At 31.7% G+C, this 19465-nt stretch overlaps 2 protein-coding genes across 3 annotated transcripts; one reads left to right on the top strand and one right to left on the bottom strand.

Annotated features, from left to right (window-relative positions):
• The first annotated feature begins 888 nt into the window (after window positions 1–888).
• LOC137811236 (inactive poly [ADP-ribose] polymerase RCD1-like) lies at window positions 889–7447 on the top strand. 2 transcript variants are annotated; one of them, XM_068612895.1, is made up of 8 exons: window positions 889–1327; window positions 1707–1764; window positions 3623–4891; window positions 5715–5956; window positions 6317–6393; window positions 6641–6784; window positions 6867–6962; window positions 7128–7447. In XM_068612895.1, the coding sequence occupies exons 3-8, from the start codon at window positions 3771–3773 to the stop codon at window positions 7173–7175; spliced, it is 1728 nt and encodes a 575-aa protein (XP_068468996.1). In that variant the 5' UTR covers window positions 889–1327; window positions 1707–1764; window positions 3623–3770; the 3' UTR covers window positions 7176–7447. The 2 variants fall into 2 exon arrangements, with proteins under 2 accessions (XP_068468996.1, XP_068468997.1); XM_068612896.1 differs by having other exon boundaries at window positions 946–1285.
• Window positions 7448–12955: 5508 nt separating this feature from the next.
• LOC137811235 (probable inactive shikimate kinase like 2, chloroplastic) lies at window positions 12956–17181 on the bottom strand. The gene is made up of 8 exons (XM_068612894.1): window positions 16893–17181; window positions 15908–16098; window positions 15637–15831; window positions 15341–15402; window positions 14572–14638; window positions 14368–14486; window positions 13694–13870; window positions 12956–13441 (listed from the first exon to the last, which is right to left on the bottom strand). Exons 1-8 carry the CDS (start codon window positions 17088–17090, stop codon window positions 13332–13334), a joined length of 1119 nt encoding a protein of 372 aa, XP_068468995.1. The 5' UTR covers window positions 17091–17181; the 3' UTR covers window positions 12956–13331.
• Window positions 17182–19465: the final 2284 nt, after the last annotated feature.

Below are 19465 nucleotides of genomic sequence, written 5' to 3'. Positions count from 1 at the left end.
ATCTTATCCACTTTATAAGACCTATGAGGTTCAATTTTATCCAATGTAGAATGAGATTACTAGTCTTCTTATATAAACAGAAATTTCATTACTGATCCTAATCTGAAATACCATAACTCACGTAACTAGTCTTTAAAAAAAATGCTTTTATTATTAAAACGAAAGTTACAATATAAACAATTGTCCATATATATATATAACAAAATCTAATCATTTATCACATTTTTATATTAACTTTAATTCTATATTAATTAAATCAATTATACCAAATTTCAAAGTCACAAATTTATCAAATATTTATTAATACATTTAATATATACATCATCTAAACCTTAAATAAATAAAATATGATTTTAAATATTTTTTTTAAAAACAATAAATACAAAAAATTAATCATTAAACAAGTCGTACACCAATAATATTATTTTAATCTTAAATAAAAGAATTGAAATCTGTACAACTTTGCACTACTTCAATTCTTTTTATTTAACACCCTAAACCCTAATAAGAATTTTAACTAAAATAATACCTATTAAACACAATTTTTTTAAATAAAACTTTAAACTAAAATAGTTTAGCATAATATAATATATTTCATCCAATTCTTACACCATCACTACTTTATCAAACAAAATTAAATTGTACAACAAAATACAACTTACCAGTAAATTTTTTTTTTCTTAACAATTTTGTAATAAATTAACGCACCATTATGGTGCAAAAATTCTTAATTTACTCATAAAAAATATTAAAATACATTTATATAGTCAACCTTTTCATCATCAGCAAAAAGACATCTCTATGTAACTTCTTGAAAAAGAAAATAATTATATTATATTATTTAAAAAAAAAAGAGAAGAAGTTCTAGAAAGAGTAGAAGATATGGACGACAGAATTGAGAAAGAAGAAATCAGAAAAGAAAAAAAAAATAAACGTTGGTGAGTCAGCAAGCAACACGGTCCAATAAAACGGAGTCTGTGACAAAAGTAAGGATAACCGTGGGTGAGTATATGAAATTCTCAGTGTGAACCTTATGTGGGTTTACTTGGAAAAGGGGTAGCGAGAAATTGCAGAATCTAGGGGAAACGCCTCCATTATCAGTTCTTTTTCTACGGCGTTGTTTTCACTTAACCCTACCATTTGTCGATCCTTCAAGTTAGGGTTTTTCGCGTTCAGCGAAGAAAGGTGTAAATAGAAACCCTATCCCTCCGATGCACACCAAGGGAATTGAAAATAGAGTAAAAGAAAAAAAAAACAAAAAAAAGTGGTGAAAAATTTGTCTGAGGTAAATAGGTAATTCTGTTGTTTTGCATGTTTGTGCACTCAGGTAATTTCTGAAGCTTATCTGGATTTTTCGTTGTGCTTTTCAATTCAGAATTTTTGTATCTGCGAGGGTTTGAACATTTTTTTTTGTCAGTTTGACTTTTCGATTTGGGGCTTGGATTTAGTAGATCGGGCTTGGGTTTGGTTGTCCATGGTGTTTGAATCAATTTTTCCGTTTATCTGTAATTTTTTAGAGCTAATTTTGCTTTTAGAAGTAATATTGATAGTTTTTTTTTGGGTGTGGTGTTTTAATTTGTTGATTATCGACGATGCGGTGTCGTTGGTTGTCGTTGACCGCCACGACTTTGCTTTATTATACAGTTTTTTTTATATATGTAAATTTTTGTAAATTTTGTTTTTATTCTGTTAAATTCAATCATCAGGAGCAGAGCTGTTTCCGGGGAAAAGCATGTACAGTATGATCACTAAATGCAGTGCTGGGTATGCATAAATTTATTTAAATTAGTGTCTTTGATCAATTTCGTGGTATTTCTTAAGTTTGTTTGATTTTGTGAATTTCTTGTTGTTTAAGATTATCTGTTTATAAGGGGCAGCGGTACGAGGGATACAGTCTTTTTTGTTAAATGATTTTTGTATCGGGTGCACTAGGTGCATTTGGAGGCCTTAAATACGAAAAATTGGTATATGGTTTTGCATCAACGCCTCACACACAACCCTTTTCAAAATTTAAGAAAAAGAGTTACTAGTGTGTTACATGGAGATTGGTCCAGATCACGTAATCCCGGAGTGTGTAATCATTTATCCTCAAATACATCCTTTTAAAATCCCGCCCACACATATATTTTATGCTCTATTCTTCAGTTTCAAGCATAGTACTAGTTTGGTTTATTCGTATAGCCCTTTCATAGATGGTGAAGAATTGGACAATGTCTTGCAGTTGAAATTTGTTTTCTCCAAATGTTGCATTAGATTCTTGTATCTCCTGCATAACTTTTGCATCGAGTACACTGTAAATTAACTAAAAGCTTCCGAGGCAGTTTTAAGCAAGAGAGTTCAGTTTTTAGGTGTTTTTTTGTAGTCCTTTCTGTGAGGATAGGTGGAGTAGAGTTGAAGTCAGGGAATGGGTTTATTAGTGCGGGTGCCACAGAAACAGCTACAGTTATTTTTATGAGTTTATTTGGACCGTTTTAGCGAGAGTACAAAATAATAAAATTGTGATCCTCTTGAATTGATATTGTTGTTTTTTATTCCCTATGTTATCTATTTATTGTTTGATGTACATTGTAATCATTAGCGTTTATTGTTAGTTTTTGTACTGGTCTAATTGAATTTTGTAATGTAGTTAAAATCGTACATGATTTACTACCTACTTTTCTTGGGAAACTGTTGAATTGCATAATCACAATTACAAGGAATACTATTTTTGGTCTATTCATCTATCAGTCGTGTCTGACATAATTAGACTATTGAGATGTAAACTTCAACTGGGAATGGAATACTATGTTAAGGAATCTATTAATGTTTAATTGCTCATCTATGTTTTGGGTAGAACTAACTGTAAAAGATAAGTGCCTTTATATCAGATTTGTAAATTTGAAGAACAGTCAACCATATTTTTGTCATCTGTTAAATTCTGTTATATTTTGGTTTTCAAAACATAAGTAGCATTGGCCTTTTAAGGTCTAGACCTCAAGGTTATTTATGTTTTGCAAGAGAATTGGTCGATCTTAAATATAAATAGTTTTAGGGTTATTTTTTAATAAATCTTGTTAGCTTTAATATCACATTTTATACATCTTTTAAACTTGTATTTTCTTGGGGTTTGCAATTTTTGGTCTCCCAAATATCATTTGACATCACTAAAAAGTTCTCGTGATGTAAAATTGGATAAATTCAGCTTCGAACGAACTAACATTACCATGTTCATTGAATTTGTTTTGGGACTACTTTTGAAGAAACTTTTCGTAAGTGCTTCAAGGAATAGGAAGGAAAAAAACTTTATATTTAATAAGCTAATTTTACCTCATAAAAAACTTTTTTTTTCTTTTTCTTGAAATGCTCAAGGGATAAGTTTATCCAAACCTGTCCTTTATTTAAAGCCTTTTGAGTGTTACTACTTTTGTATATATTATAAGTTCAATACTCTATTTATATTTAATCTTGTTGGAGATAATACTATTGCAATATGTCTCCTGTGCAAGTGTTTCAGACTCCTTGTTTTGTTATCCAGGAATGCTTTTATTAGTTATCCCCTTGTTCTTTATTTGTCAACTTCTTCAGTATGTGTTCATTATCCTATGTATCAGTTCAATATTCTCAATTTTTTTTAAACATTCAGGGATTGCCAAATATTCTTGATGTCACGGTCTTCAACATTGGCACCACAGTTTTATTGAAACTGCTCAAGGTCTAGGGTTCTATTTAACTGCTGCACCTGAGCTTTTTATATTTAAGCGTGTTTATAGATATTGGGCTAGTAGATAGAAATGGAAGCAAAAATCGTAAAGGCATTGGATAGGGTTGCACTCAATCTGAAGCGCAAGCGAGCATCCCGATATGCTGCACATTTCAGTGGAGTTTCACAACCAATTTTAGGACATTGGCCATCGTATATGTCACCGACGAGCAGGGTTGCCAAAAGGATTAGATTTGGTGGATGCAGAAACAAGCTGACAAATGCTGGTCCTCATATTGGCCATTCCTTAGTTAGGCGTTTTTCAAATTATAAAAAGAGTGGGAGACTGGAGCGTTTGATGTTCTATAGGAACGGTGAATGGTGTGACTTTCCTAAGGATGTTGTTGACTTGGTTAAGAAGGATCTTGAAGTCAAGAAGGTGTCAGTAGAGATAGAGTTAAATCGGTATCATCTTGTATTTGATTTTTTACATTTGCACAAGGTGGACCTGAAAACTGGATTGCAACAACCTATAGCTTGGATTGATGATGCAGGGCACTGCTTTTTCCCGGAAATCTATACTTCCTCCGATGAAGAACCTTATAATGTCAGCAAACAGGAAAGTGGAAAAAGTCCAGACTCATATGCGTCTAATGAAATAAAATTACATTTAGAAGTTGAAATAAATGGAGTGGATCAATCCAGACTGAGTGAGTGTAGTGGGGAGTCCAATGCTCTAGTTAAGGGTATTCAAATTGATACTAAACAAAAGTACTGTCAATATGATGTAGAAGTTGAAGATAACATTAACAAAAAGGGCTGTGGAAATGTTGGTGAAGCTATTCAGCACAATCAAGATGTAGGTTTAGATGCTTATACTGAATCAGTATATGGAATATTGGATTTGAATTCTGTACAAAAGATGTTTCTCAAGGGAATGAGTAGTTTTGGCAGTTCTGATTCAGACATAGTTGAGATTTACCACTGCTCAGGTGGGTCAATGCAAGCCCGATGGGAGCTTTTCCAGAAGCAAGCTGAAATTACAAAAAAAATTCACGGGGAAGCCAATATTAGGTATGCTTGGCTTGCTTTTTCTAAAAGAGAACTGTCTACAATGATGGAGTATGGACTTGGTCATTGTGGACTATCTGGATCAAAGTGCACATATGGCATTGGTGTTCATCTTGCAGCTGCTTCCTGCCCTGATGCCAGGTTAGTTTTTATATGATGGACCCTGAATGATAAAATCTTTTAATAATGTTAATATTGATGATAAATTTATGTGGAGCTTATACTTGATTGGCTAAGAACAAGATGATGATTAGCAGTGTATGGGCATCTTATTTTTAGATTAAGGTTTAAGGTTGATGAGCAGGTTGTCGATAAAAAATGGTTGATGAGCAAGTTAATCCTTTATTTTCTAATGCAACTGGTGACTAAAATCTATCTCTACTAAATTATAATTGGAGTCACAGTCTCTCTCTACATATTTCATTATATGTTAGAAACGTAAGGGATAGCATTTTATTCTCAGTCACCCAGTTTTAACCTATACTTGGCCTATGCTATTGTTATCTTCTGCATTGTTTTTTCTTTATAGTGTGCATGATTTAATTATTTATATTTATGTATTTCATAAAGATAAGCATTGTTGTCCCTGCATTAATAAAAGTTTAATCTAGTGTTTAGACAGTAGGATTTCCTTCTGCAAAAATTTAATCACTTTTTCATGTTGTCTTTATAACTTTGTTTTTTACTTGTCCTGTACTGGTCATGTTGAGTGTTATTCCTAGCTGCTGGAATAATCTTTAATCAATTTATGATGCACCTTTTACATTGAGGGTGCAGTGATGACCATATTTTCCTGTTGTTCTTCCTGTTATTATTTTTTTGTGTTGTTACATACAAAGTGCTTTTACTTCTGTCCTTATATAATCTATTTTTACTAATTTAGTATGTTATTATTTGGTATTTATATTATAGATTACACAATTGGAATGCTTAGAGATTGATTTAAGTTTTTCCATTTGTACAGTGTACGTTATTGTGATGTTGACGAAAATGGGGTTCGACACTTGACCCTCTGTCGTGTAATAATGGGGAACATGGAGATTCTCTATCCTGGCACTGGTCAGTTTCAACCCAGTAGTTGTGAATATGATAGTGGGGTGGATGATATTCAGTGTCCACGATACTATGTTGTGTGGAATATGAACATGAACACCCACATCTATCCCGAATTTGTTGTTAGTTTCAAGGTTCCTTCTGATGCTGAAGGTGATACATTGTTCCTTTATTTTTTGTTTCCTTTTTTACTGTTCATCTGGGCTTTCCCGGCAAAAGTAAGTTGTACATTTTAATATCGTGTAACTGGTGCTCAATGCATTTATCAAAAGGATGACTAGTTGATATCTATGATTCTTTCTTTCCACTTGGATGTATTTTTTTAATGAGTTGTTAGTATTCAGAAATAGTGTTTCATCTGTAGATTGTTGATATCAACTTGTGGTCTCTCTTACATTCATCAGATTAATTTCTTCACTCTGGTCAAATTGAACAGCAGGGGTTTCTGCTACTTGGCTGTTTACGAATATGATTCTCTTGCTATGATAATTTATTTATGTTCAATTTTTACAGGTCATTTTTGTGGACATGAGGTTAATACACCCTCTCATGGTCCTCTTGGCCTCTCAGAGTCATCCACAATAGATAATGTAAGTTATTTGATATTTTAGTTTTGTATCTAATTCTTTCGCAGGTTTTAAATGTTATTTAACAATTTTTGAACTGTGGTTTTTGTATCTTAAAAATTCCAATATATGTTTTGTATCTTAAATGTTTTGATTCCAATATAGGAGGTTTTTTAATGCTTTTGAAAGCTGTATAAAATCATGTATTGTTTTTATTTCCTATAACTACAGCATTATCCATATAATTTTGACATGTTGGATACCTCCTTAGGGAAAAGCTCCTAGTATAGTTGCTAGCACTCCAAAAGTCCCGAAATCCCCTTGGATGCCTTTTCCTGTGCTTTTTGCTGCTATCAGAAATCAGGTTCAGTCCAAGGATATGAATCTTATCAAAACACATTATGAACAATTCAGGGTATGCAAAATAAGTTCCAGTTGATGTCCTTTCTACCTTGATTGATGAAATAATATCACTAATATTTCATGGTATAATTCAGTCAAAGCAGATATCACGGGATGATTTTGTGAAGATGCTGAGGTTAATAGTTGGAGATGCTCTGTTGAGAGATACAATAACAAATCTTCAATACAAGGTATAGATGTTCTTAAGAATTAATTTGCCTGTCATCTTGTAATTGGTCTTCAACTTTGGATACACATTCTACAGAATTACTTGCTGTTATGTATTTCAATTACTATTCTCATCCTCTGCTATGTTGTGGTTGTACCTCTTAAATGTTTTAACTGACTGATTGCAGATACCGTCCAGTGGGGGATTAGATGACTCAATCAAGAAGGAATGCTAAGGCTGTTTTCCTAATGGAAGGTGAAGGTGGGAGATCTTCGGCCTTGGAATTGAATTTTGTAAACTTCTGGATAAATCAAAATGGAGTTGTGATATTATTTCTGTAGGCAAACTTTCCTTTTCATTTCCTTATGTCATCCTCACTTGGACCTGCTACGCACATGCAACTCGAACTTTGCTAAGTTTATTTTAATGTCTGTGATTATATGCCCTGTCAATTTTCCACCTTCTGTTGGGTTTTTATAATTTATAATAAAAACCGATAATTGGATATTCCCTATTTCCCCCCTTCAAATTTCAAAATGAGTGTACTTCGTATGGTGGATTTGGTGTATTGAACGGCTTGTGAAATTAATGGTGTTTTGAAGCATCTTAGGGATTTTTTTGTTTTCTCCAATCTGCCTGGTGTAGACTGTTACTGATTTTATTCTTGAATGAAGGTGCCTAGCTTTTTGGCTGGTTCATAAGAGTTAACATTGCTTCTGATTTGTCTGGGAAGTGTATCTATTGATGACGCAGTTGTGGATTTGTTTTCAAAAAAAATTACAACTTCAGAGGTTGGGTTGAGGTTGACTCCTTCAGGTCAGATTTATGTTGAAAGGGTTGTTCTTCAAATCATCGCATTCTTCTATTCAATTCATCGGAAGCTTCCTAGATCATAATTGTCACTTGAGTACCTGATCTTTGGCTGACTGGTTAGACAGTAATGCTAGTGTGTTAGTTTTTATTTTTTTGGTGAATCACCTCTCTCTGGTGTAGTCTTGTTGAAACCTATTTTCTGGAATGGCTTATTTTGTGAAATAGTCACCAGGCATACTTCTTAGCACTAAAAAAAAAGTGCGTACTCGTTCTTATGCTCCAATGGAGCTTTAAGGTCTTGTATTTGTACTAATGAAACGTACGTCAGACTGCATTTTTTGTGCGAAAGTAAAATTAAAATCTATCATCTAATAGGACGTTTGAGAACACCTGTTCTAGTGTTGAAGACTGACATACAAAAGCTGAAGTATTAAAAAATCTGATGAATTGAATCTTATTAGCATCAAACGTTGCTGATGAAAGTTTTTGGAATTTGAGTCTGGAGTTATCTCTCAGGAAATTAATTCTTAGTGTTAAAAAGGAAAAATAACTTTGGCCATCAATTGCTTCTATTATCTCTTCTGTTCAAAGATCTATTGCCCCGTCTGTGAAAAAAGTTCAAGAAACTCGATCTCGACCTTTTTTTCCCGGGTTTCTGAAATATTTAAGATCTGTTTTCTTCTTCCATGAGATTCTGTAAGGTGAAGATTTATGTTTGTTTGATGATCCTTCTAAAAGCAGGTTAACATCCATTCACATGGCATGCCAAAACACGGAGAATGATTATGTGAAGAAAAAATTTGGGGAAAGTACGGAGATTCCATTTCAACAGCAGTTGCAAAAGGCAGACTCAAAATTGAGAGGTCACAGTCAGGAATTGCTTAGTTTTAAATCAGCTCCGTTATGAAAACTCTATTATCCATAGTTTTAAAGCTGATTTTAGGTCTTGTTCTAGTCGGATGAATATTTTATATGCAATTGATGGCTGTGAGGAGTGGAATAATATCATATTTAAAGATGGAAAATAGCTTGACTTGTAGCACTTCAAGAAAAATATCGGCAATGAGCTTAATTTTTATGCATATATATATACACACACAAATAGAAATATATTTTTTAAATTTTAGTATATTTTATATATTTGATATTTCTGAGTTTTTTGTACACCTATAACAATTTTGATACTCCCAAAATATATTTTAAAGACCCGCCTTTAAATATAGTAAAGTTATGATCATTTCACAGCTGCTTTTTTTGCTGGTTCACTCGTAGGTTTAAGGTGTGTTTGAATGAATGTCATGTTGGGTATAGCATTCAATTGAAGGTACATTGGAAACTATTTTATGTTAAACAAACACATTCAGTCGTTAGATGAAGAGTCATTAGCATTTAATTGGTGCTTGGTTGGAACACAAATAGTGAGTGTTTGTTCACATGCTTTGGTGGACGGCTGATGCTGCAGGTTAGATGATTTGGTGTAGATCATGACAAGTGTGCATGAATAAACTATAATATGAACATCCATCCTCTGAAGATTGAATTCTGATGGTTTGCTTTGGATGAAACCGTGTTATATCAGGAGGTGGGATCATCAAATGTGGCTGTGCTCTGGTAGAAAATGAGAAACTATGCCTGTGCCTTCTCGTAGTTGGGTGTTGCCTTTTAAGAATCTGATTCATTTTTCTTACTAACTTAAGAAAGATATTGGCCATGTTCTTAGGGTCTCTGGTGGAGGTGGAACTGCAAAATTAGAGAGGAGAAAAAGTGCTCCCCTGATGCTGTTATTAAAAATGCAGAACAGAACAGCTTCCACCTTCACAGGTCTGATATTGAATCTTGGCAGCTCTTGGGGGAAGAAGGCTTTCTGACTTGCTGATGTGAACAGTTAGGAATGAACATTTTTATCACATACAAGAAGCATCTTGTTTTACAAAAGAAAATATGAATTAAATTTTAAATTGTGGCATGAGCATTTGATTACATATTTTTTTTTTAAATCGAGCTTATTAAAAAGTGTAGAAAAATCTGTCTTTTAAGTTAATTTAATCTGCATAAGAATTTGATGTGATCGAAATTTAAAGATATACCATATTGTACACATATTTTTATTTTATTTTAAATAACTCAAAATAATTAAAAAACTTTTATCACACAAGTATGTAGCATGTTAAAAATAATCTATATTTTAAATCATAAGAGAAAATAGTTCGACGTAATTTTTGTTATGTATATTTAGTTTCTTATATTATAGTAGCGATGAATAAAAAATCAACTACGAGATAGTCTGTCATAATCAGAAGACTAAGAATCTTGATTCTCCATTAGAAAGGATTCAAACATCATTTATAATGAAAATCGTCACTGATATCCATAGATGGAGAATGAAAAATCTAAAGTTTGTTTAAGCTTTTACTAGCACATATGAGTCTAATTGAATTTTTTGTTTATATTTTGTAGGTTCACTAAAGAGGACAACTCTAGGATGAAGGAAGATATAAAATATATCCAATCAGACCTCAAAGTTATCAAAACGTCAACTAGAGCGTAGTCAGAAGAATGCAAGAAAACTAACTCTCAGTTGACTTCAAAGGAGACAAGTTAACATCACTTTGAGTTAAACTTTAGTTTTATTAATTGTATAAACATGGAGTTGTACCTCTTTGGCATGATAAGCGTGAGCCTTTGGCATGATAAGCGTGAGCCTTGGAAAGGAGAGCATGAGCATCCACATGGTATATCCTCAATGGAGAAGATTTTCCATCAATGAAGATAGGACACTTGTATTTGAGAGGATTTGCTATAATAAGAGAGAATCATTTTTCATCATGGGAGTAGAAAGGTTTTAGGTTTAAATTTCGAACTTGGACATCATTTAGCACTATAAATAGGAATACTTATTCTCTTGTAAAATTCAGCATGAGGAAAGTGATGTTGTCCATTTTCTGGCCATAAACACTCGTTCTCGAGCTCTCTCTAGGATAGTCTCTTATGTAACCTCCCCTAAACTTCTTCCTAGTGAGTCGACCTCACCTCTTATTCTCCCAAATATGTTTTCTCCACTTCTGCATTCATTTTCAACAACTTCTACAATTCCATACAAAATTACAAATCAAAACAATGCAAGGAGAAGAAGGTTTCCATAATTTGGTACCAGAGCTTGGTTATGTTGAGATAAGTAGCTTTTCTTCTTCTAAACTTTTTACATCACTTTTGTGTTGTCTAAATTGTATTTTGATTGTCTTGAACATGTTTAGGTTTCATTTTACATTGGATTCAAATCACTTGTTTCTACTTGAACTCATATGTTGTTTTAGATGCTTTATTTTGTGAAATTGTGTGTTTTTGTTTTTTTTAGTCTTGTTTCATTTTTTTTTGTTACTTTAATTTAATTGTGTGTCTTTTTAATTTTCTAAATTTGTCCATGTTGTCAAAAACATGTAAATCCACAAATGTCATAAAATTTAGTAGTATTTTTGTTTGATTTTACTTTTTTTCTTGCTTTTGTGTCTAGAATAACAAAAAATTTCAAAAAATTGTTTGATGAGACTGCATTGGTTTGGTGCTTTTAAATTTTTGTATTTAAATTTTATTTATTTATTAGTACATTATTGATAAGTTCCTTACAGTTAAATTTTCTTTGAATTCATAATCTTCTTTCAATTCCATAGGTTTTCTTCTCTTTGTTGTTTGTTGATTTTTTGTACTGGTTGATATTTGTGATAACTTCAATATGTTTATGATTTTCTGCCAATAAGGCATTTCCAATTCACAGTAGAAAAAAAATGATAAGATTCTTGATTTAGTGTATATTTTGAGCTAAAATTTATTACTTATTGTGTTAGCAATAAGACAATATGTGGCTAAAATTTGGGAGAAAAATTTAATTTAGAAAAAAATGAAATAAATTCTTGAATTTTAGTGATTTTTTTTTTATCTATTTTAGTGTCATTCTTAAGTTTCATTTGTATGTTTACAATTTCTAGCATCCTTCATTTTTTGATTTGAGTCTTTAAAATTATTCTTTGTGTTTTTCGCATAAATCTCTTTTTCCAAATTGAAATTTGATTGATTGATTTAAACTTTTTCTTTTTTTTGGTCGATAAAAAAAGCTTTTTCCTTTTAGAAGTGGTTATCTTTTGTGATTGTAGAAATTATGAGAATTGGACTAACTTGATAAAACAACTTTAAGGTTATTTTCTTAAAAAGAGACAAGTGAAGGCAATGGTGGAAAAGAAACATTTGAGGGAGAGATATGAAGATTTTAATTTTTACATAAGTGTGATTGTATTTTTTTTTAGTTGTAATTGCATTTTACTCTTTTTAATAGTGGATTAATAACTTGTTTAGACAAGTGTGTCTCAAATGTCCAAATGTGTTAGTGTGTCTCACCATTAGGATTCGCCTAAATTAAATTTGTTGCAATTCAAATTCTTAGTTTTTAAGATTTTATTTCTTTAGAAACCTTTTTGTTTGTGTTGAAGAAGTTTCTTTAGGAGGAAGTTTGTGAATTGGAGGATAAACTTTAAGAAGTTTCTTTAAGAAGAAGATCTAGTACATTCCAAAGAGAGAATATTTTATAAGGAAAAGATTTTATGTGGTCAAGTATCAATGAAAGTTTGTGATCTTTTGTTAGAATGAACTCAACAAATTAATCCTAAAATTATTCATGAAGGCTGTACTAATAAAGTAACTTTTGTTCATTTGTACTCAAATTTTTGTTAGCTTAAATGAGAAGAGTTATGCTGTATATTTTTGGCCATAAACACTTGATATTGAATTTTCTCTAGGTTAGTTTTTTGTGTAGTCTCATCTAGACTCCTTCATAGTGAGTTGACCTTGCCTCTCACTTTCCCAAACCCATTTTCTTCACTTCAAATCCAAAGTATTCTTCATCCATTTCCAATAGTTTCCACAACTCCATACAAAATAACAAATCAAAACAATGCAAAGAGAAGAAGGTTTTCATCAAGTTCATTAGTCTTTTTTTTTATAATATTTAAAAAAAAATATAAAATATTCTTAAGATATTAAGTAAACATTTTCTAAATTTTCAACTGATTAATTAATATTTCTAACCCAATAAATTAAGATTATTACTTTTACATATCAAACTGCTTAATCATCGATCATCTAATTGAATAAGAATTAAGACTTTATCAAATGCTTATGATTAAATTAGTAACTCACTTTTTTAGACATCAATTAATTTCATAACAAATTAATTTACATAGCTCATTATAAATTGTTAATTTATACATACATTTAATTTTACAAAAGGCCCTCCATTGCATTTTATATCAGTTACCAATTCCTTGTCTTGTACATTCCAACAAGAATTTGGTTCCCAGTTGCTTTAATCGAGCAAGTCCACAGCAGTTCAAAAGCTGTATCATCAGTTTTGCAAACAACAAGCCCTTAATTATGTTACACCATCCAACACATAGTTATAAAACTACAGTGCATTGGTTTTTCTGACTAGAATAACAGCATGAACAACTGAATCTGTCACTTGTATTACCTTTGTGGTAGATAAACTTGTATAAACAAATTACATGCTACTCACCAATTTCAAGTATCATTAATGAGTGCCAAGACTTGTGTTACCTTCACTTGATGGATCCCAACCAGGGGGTTTGATGTTTGGCCAATCACCACGACATCCCAATCTTACGTAGAGGCTTTTTTTACCTGCAAGATGACAGTGTTAAAGTCAATCTTGGGCTAATGAAAAATTGTTCAAATTTCCTTATTTCAATCTGAAAATCTCCTCTTTCCACCTGTAAAAAATGCCCCCAATCATTTTCACCTCTATTTTTATTCTTTTCCTTCTCATATGTTACTCTTAGAAAGTAAGGATGCTACTTACTTATAAGTTATAAACCTTATTTTCAGTCTTTCCATTTCACCCCATGAAATAACATCCTAATCTTTTAAAAGTACCTGGAAGTTTCTTGTCTGACAGGATTAACTGTTTAAGGGCACTTAAACATGCTTGCGCTACACTTTTGGCATAAGTAGGATCCCAGCCTTGTAGCTTAACAACTACATCTGCATTTGTGTATGAAATTGTGCCATCTTTGACACTTTTATGGGTCTCCTGCCTTGCAGAATCTTCATCTGCATTTCAAGTTTTCGAAATCATTTTAACTGAAAACAGCATGCTGAAGCAACAATGCAAGTAAATATGCAGGGGAAGTGTGGTGAAGGAATCAAAAGAAAACGAAGGCAGAGGGAGGGCAGAATATGAATGGTGAATTAACAAGCTTCCTTTCCTTTGTATTTTTAAAATCCTCCAAAGTACTCCAAGTTGGTGGAATGAGATATAGAAAAATTAAGGGGGCTTATTGGGAGTTACACATTGTAATCTCACATTTCCTTCATTATAAAACTTCCCAAATAAGAGTGACATTTGAAACTCATGCCTTCCCCTCCTAAATCCCTCAGCTAAACACAACCTCAGTAGTAGTAAAAGTTTCTTAATGACTTTTAAGATGGGGCTCAGGTAACTCATCTCTTTTAGTTTCCAAGTTGTGAATAAACGTGAAGGTTCAAAACAAGGTTGCACTGAAGACATATAAGATGTATAAAAAAAACTCAGATGGATCAACAATTACCTAGTGCATCAGTCTGTGACAACCAGACAGTAAATCCAGCATAAAGATGTTGCCATTTATGTGCTCTTCCAGAAGCGCCATGTTGCCCTCCTAATGTTGCGACCACTGCCCTGGCATGACTGGAAAACCACTCATGCAGCAAATAAATCTGTTAGTTACCCATAACAAAATGATCCAGCAAATGAAATGAAGCCATCGACTTACCTACTTATGCTTTCAAGAACAGCACTTTCTGCTTCTGCTACCGAGTCAGAGCCTTCAGCAAGCAGACCTGGAATTCATTGCATTTGTTATTACACGAAAAATGTAATATCTAAGTCACTTCAAATACTTGGATTCATGCACTTGCTATTTGTTATTTCCATATTCTCTGGCATTAAAACAAAGATGCATCACCATTGTAATAGGTTTCAGGGAGAGAGTGGAGGGGGTTTGACTCAAGAAAACTTGACAATAAAGCACATAAATGACAGCAAGGATAATGGAGGAAAAAAAGGAAAAAAATAGTGTGCAAGGAACAATGATTTATATAAATGTGCTAAAGGACAACTAAAGCTTCAAATAAATACAGATTTTTCAATCATAGGATTATAGGAAAACAGATTTTGTTTTTCCTTTTGTAACACATCTTTTGTCAACGAAAGAAAGTAGCAAAACAAAATAGCTACAAAAACTGGTACTATCACGTATCAGCAGTTTCCATAAGATGCTGATTGTTCATTTGCTAAAAAGAACAATTGGCACATCCCTTTAATTTCAACAATTAGAGTGAGGTGTAAATAAAATTAATGTAACCTATTTTGTAAGACACCATTGAAGGCACTCCTAAGATTGATCACAGAGCACCTTTAGTAGTATCAAACTACTAGTATAGAGAAACTTTAAGTCTCTATGTTTGTCAGAAAGCTGCAGCATGAGAGAGAAACATAGAAGGCTTTGTCAATAAGAAGCAAGGCATAGAAATGACTCTCACATGAATCCAAAGTCTGATTGGTATATGTTTCCAGCAACTCTTTTGTGCTAAGTGGTGTGTACCTGAGAAGAATACCAAACTCTAAAATTTATAACCCATTGATGAAAGTTACACACAAATGATAGTATCTAACATTGAAGGGCATCCTTTGGTATAGTTTTGTATCCTTCAAAGCTGATTTAAGTTGTTAGCATTTTTATTATATCCACAACTGGAAAACATATTTCCCAAAAGTGATAACTGATTTATGTAAAACTGGAAACAAGATTTATCTGGACAGAAGATTCATATTGTACCCTAGACCAGTTGCCAGCTCATGAGCCACTTTTTGGTTGATTTCTGTTGAATCACCAACAAGATATATTGATGTTCCTTGCAAAAGTTGTGAAGATCCTGCAGAAAGTGATTCCCACGACTCCATGATGTCAGGCCATTTCAAATCTGGGTCCTGTTTCTTGAAGTTCACAACAAGTTCATCATCATCTATATACCTGTCCAAATCAGACAAATCAACTAAGGCAAAAACTAGAAACATTTTTTTTAGTACTTCCAAATACACAAACAAACCATATTGTTTCAGAGGATTTAATCCTATCAAAAAGAGGATTAGTTTCTATAAGTGTGATAGGAGCTCCTGGCTGCAACACTCTGATAGCTAAAGAGGTATCTTTTGTATCAACCGATATGTCTCTTGAGCTTCGGATATCCAAACCTCCTATTTTTAATCTTAACTCCACCTCTGCAGAACCATCGGAAAACTGCATTTTTGAATTTGGTAACTAGCTAGTATCAAATATAATCAAACTCGAAGGATAAAAAGAGAACTTTTAGTACATGAAAAATCATCAAACCCCTCCGGAACTGTCCATCTAATATCCACCCCAACAGTTAACCATTTTTAAGGTACAATTAACCATCAATAAAACATGACAATAAAAACACTAATACACTATTAACCTCTGAAGCATATTTAACCATTAGCATCACAGGTACACAGAGAATTGCATACAGTAACTTGTTTACTCTTAATTACATGTACTTGCAAAACATATTTAACCATTAGCCTCATATGTATATAAGTATAGCTTGACAATTTATTACACACATTCATTTACCCTTAACATTTTGTTATGCTAAATTAACCGCCATTGGACTTGTCAATAACCTCCTACAATGACAGAATTATCCCTATATAGCCATCATTATTACAAGTACAGATACACAATCACATTCATTTGCTGATAAAAAAAATCACATTCATTTACTCTTAACCACTTGTAAAGCAAAAATAAGTATATTTTACCTTTGTGATGAACTAAAAACTACGTGTGATGAGTGGAAGCCGTCTCATTACTCTAAACCCAATACCCATTTGCAATTCGCATGTGAGAAAGTGTCCGACACAAAAAAAAAAAAAAAACTAGATTAACTGACAAGTGACATCATAGTCAACTACCCTTTTTTTGTTTTTCGAAAAGAAAATGAATTTAACTATTCTGATGTCTTGGTTTTGCTTGTGATGTTGGAAAGAGAAGGAGGGTATGGATGTTACCTCGTAGGTGGTGGTGGACATGGGGGCGATGGAGGAACACCTGCAGGAATGGAGAGGAAGATAGTGTTTTTGAGAAAGAGAAGAAGAAGGAGAGGGGGAAAATGAAGTGAGTGAGAAGACATTGGGTTTGAAAAGAGAGAAGTTGAGGTTTGTGTGGGTTGAGAGGAGATAACAGAGACGAAGAGGAGCAACTGCCATTGCAGATAACAATAGAAGGATGGTTGGTGCCCCCTTTGCTTTTGACTGTAGTTGCTTCTTCCTTACATTTGGACTTGGGCTACTCCTAGTAACCCCATAATTACTTTATCATTTTTGCTTGGACTATATTTTCTTTCAGAATTTTTAAGATTAAAATGGAATTTTTTTAATGAATTAAAATTAGTTTATATATACATTAATTCATAAAATAAATTATTTTTTATTTTTCTCTCCCATATGATTGTTCAAATAAGTATTGGGATGTGTTTGGACCAATTTCTTTATAAATATATTTAACAAAGAAAAACAATTACTTATCTTTAAGTTAATTATTTTTGGGAAAAAATAATTTTAATTTTTCCTATTATTTTCTTTCTCTTAAAATGAGCTTATGGATAAAATTTCTAAGTATAATAATTTTTTTAAAAGAAATTTTTTGATGAAAGCATTTTTTATTTATTAAAGATTAACATGTTTTATATACAGGTGTGTTTTAATGTAATTGAGTATTTTACTTGTCATGTTAACAAAATTTGTCAAATAACAAAATAAGAAATCAAATGTAATATTTAAATTATCTAATTAGTGTTAAATGGTTTGTTTATATTGAAAACTCAAGAGTAAAAAAATAAAATAAAACAAATACAAAGAATATTCAATTGTATTTTTTCCATATTTCTGACAAACAAAAAATTGTTTCCAAAACATTAATGGAAGTCTAAAGAAAAATTAGTCAAGAATAACCTCATACCAAGATAATAAATTGCAACACAGATTTTATTTTCTTTTACAGAAAATTTTACATTTTAATCCTTCATTTACTTAAAAGTTTATTAGAAAATTAAAAAATTATGTTGATTTTTTTTTCAGTAAAGAGCTTACACAGTGTTAATTATTTTAGTATTTTGAATCAAAATTGGACTTATACTTAATGAATCAAAATGAGTTTTTTTAAGCCATAGCTCACAAAAAAAAGCCCTATACATATTGGTTTCAGATCTATTTTTAAAAGGTCAAATTAATTTGTGTTTTTTTGCTTCATATGTCAGAATCTAGCTCAACCAAACCTACTTAAATATTGAGCATGCAATTTACATTTTTGAGAATGGATTAAATATTCATCTATTTGGTCTTAAGTAAGCTTAACACACAAACCCAAACCCAAACTAGCCTAACTAAAATCATTTTATAAAATACAAGATTTTAACTTTTAAATTTGACTATGAATTAAATTTATTTATATATATATATATATTTGTTAATTTTCAGTTCAAACCAAATCTAATAAAAGTTTGTGAAAAAGCCTCTTTTTCTTTTCAATTTTCTTCTACTTTTACTTTACGTTCTCTCATCACAATCTCACTTGATCAGGCTTACATTTTTCTAGTGAAATATTAAATTCATAAAATGAGACGTTTTTAACACTAAAAGATAAACTGAAATACAAAAAAACTAATGTATTTTTAAAAATTTAACAGTTAGACCCCAAACACAAGGTTACCAATGAACAATAAACTAACGTGTTGATCTAATAATAATTATATAACTTAAAAAAAAAATTAAATAAATTATATTTGAAAATTTTACAAAATTAATTTATATATAAATTCCTTATAGTTTATGAAAACTTTATTTATTTTTTTGTCTATTTTTTTCTTCTTTTAGACAGAATTTAGATAGAAATCATCTTTGTAATTTTTATTTTTATTTTATGACACTCATTTTGATGTACTTTTTTCGGGTATTGCAATTTATAACCATGCCATTTGAATCATGATTTCTTTGCTTAGTCTAAATCATAAGATTCCTGCCCTTTGTTTCTTCACCCAAAACATACATGCCTTTATTTAGACTCTTTCTTCCTACACCTCCATACCTTTTTTTTTCTTCTGCCACCCCAATACTAAATGTAAAAATACCATTTTCTCCTTTTTTGTGCCATCTCCATACATAATCCGGAAGATGTTTTTGGATCCGGAAGTGTTATTGAGATTTATAAAATTCGAAACTCTTTTTTTCATTTAAAATAAGCCTATAAATTATGTAATCCAGATATATTCCGGATTACATAATCCAGAAGTCAATCTCATATTTAGAAAAGACTTCTAGATTATGTAATTTTGACTTATGGATTATGTAATCCGGAAGTTAATCACACATTTGAAAAAAAGACTTTCGGATTATATAATCTGGAAGCTAATCTTATGTATAGAAAAGACTTCTGAATTATGTAATTCAGAATATTAAAAAATGGTATTTTTGGAATATAAAAAACATATGGGATGGCAGAAGAAGGTATGGAGGTGCAGGAAAAAGCAGCCCTTTATTTATTCCTATATTTGGGCCCAAACAAATCCTTTATGCTCAGCTTCCTC

This window comes from Phaseolus vulgaris, chromosome 2, assembly GCF_000499845.2.
Source record: "Phaseolus vulgaris cultivar G19833 chromosome 2, P. vulgaris v2.0, whole genome shotgun sequence".
Classification (NCBI taxonomy): domain Eukaryota; kingdom Viridiplantae; phylum Streptophyta; class Magnoliopsida; order Fabales; family Fabaceae; genus Phaseolus; species Phaseolus vulgaris.
The sequence above is the reverse complement of the archived record's forward strand: the minus strand, read 5'-3'. Positions and strand labels throughout refer to the sequence as shown.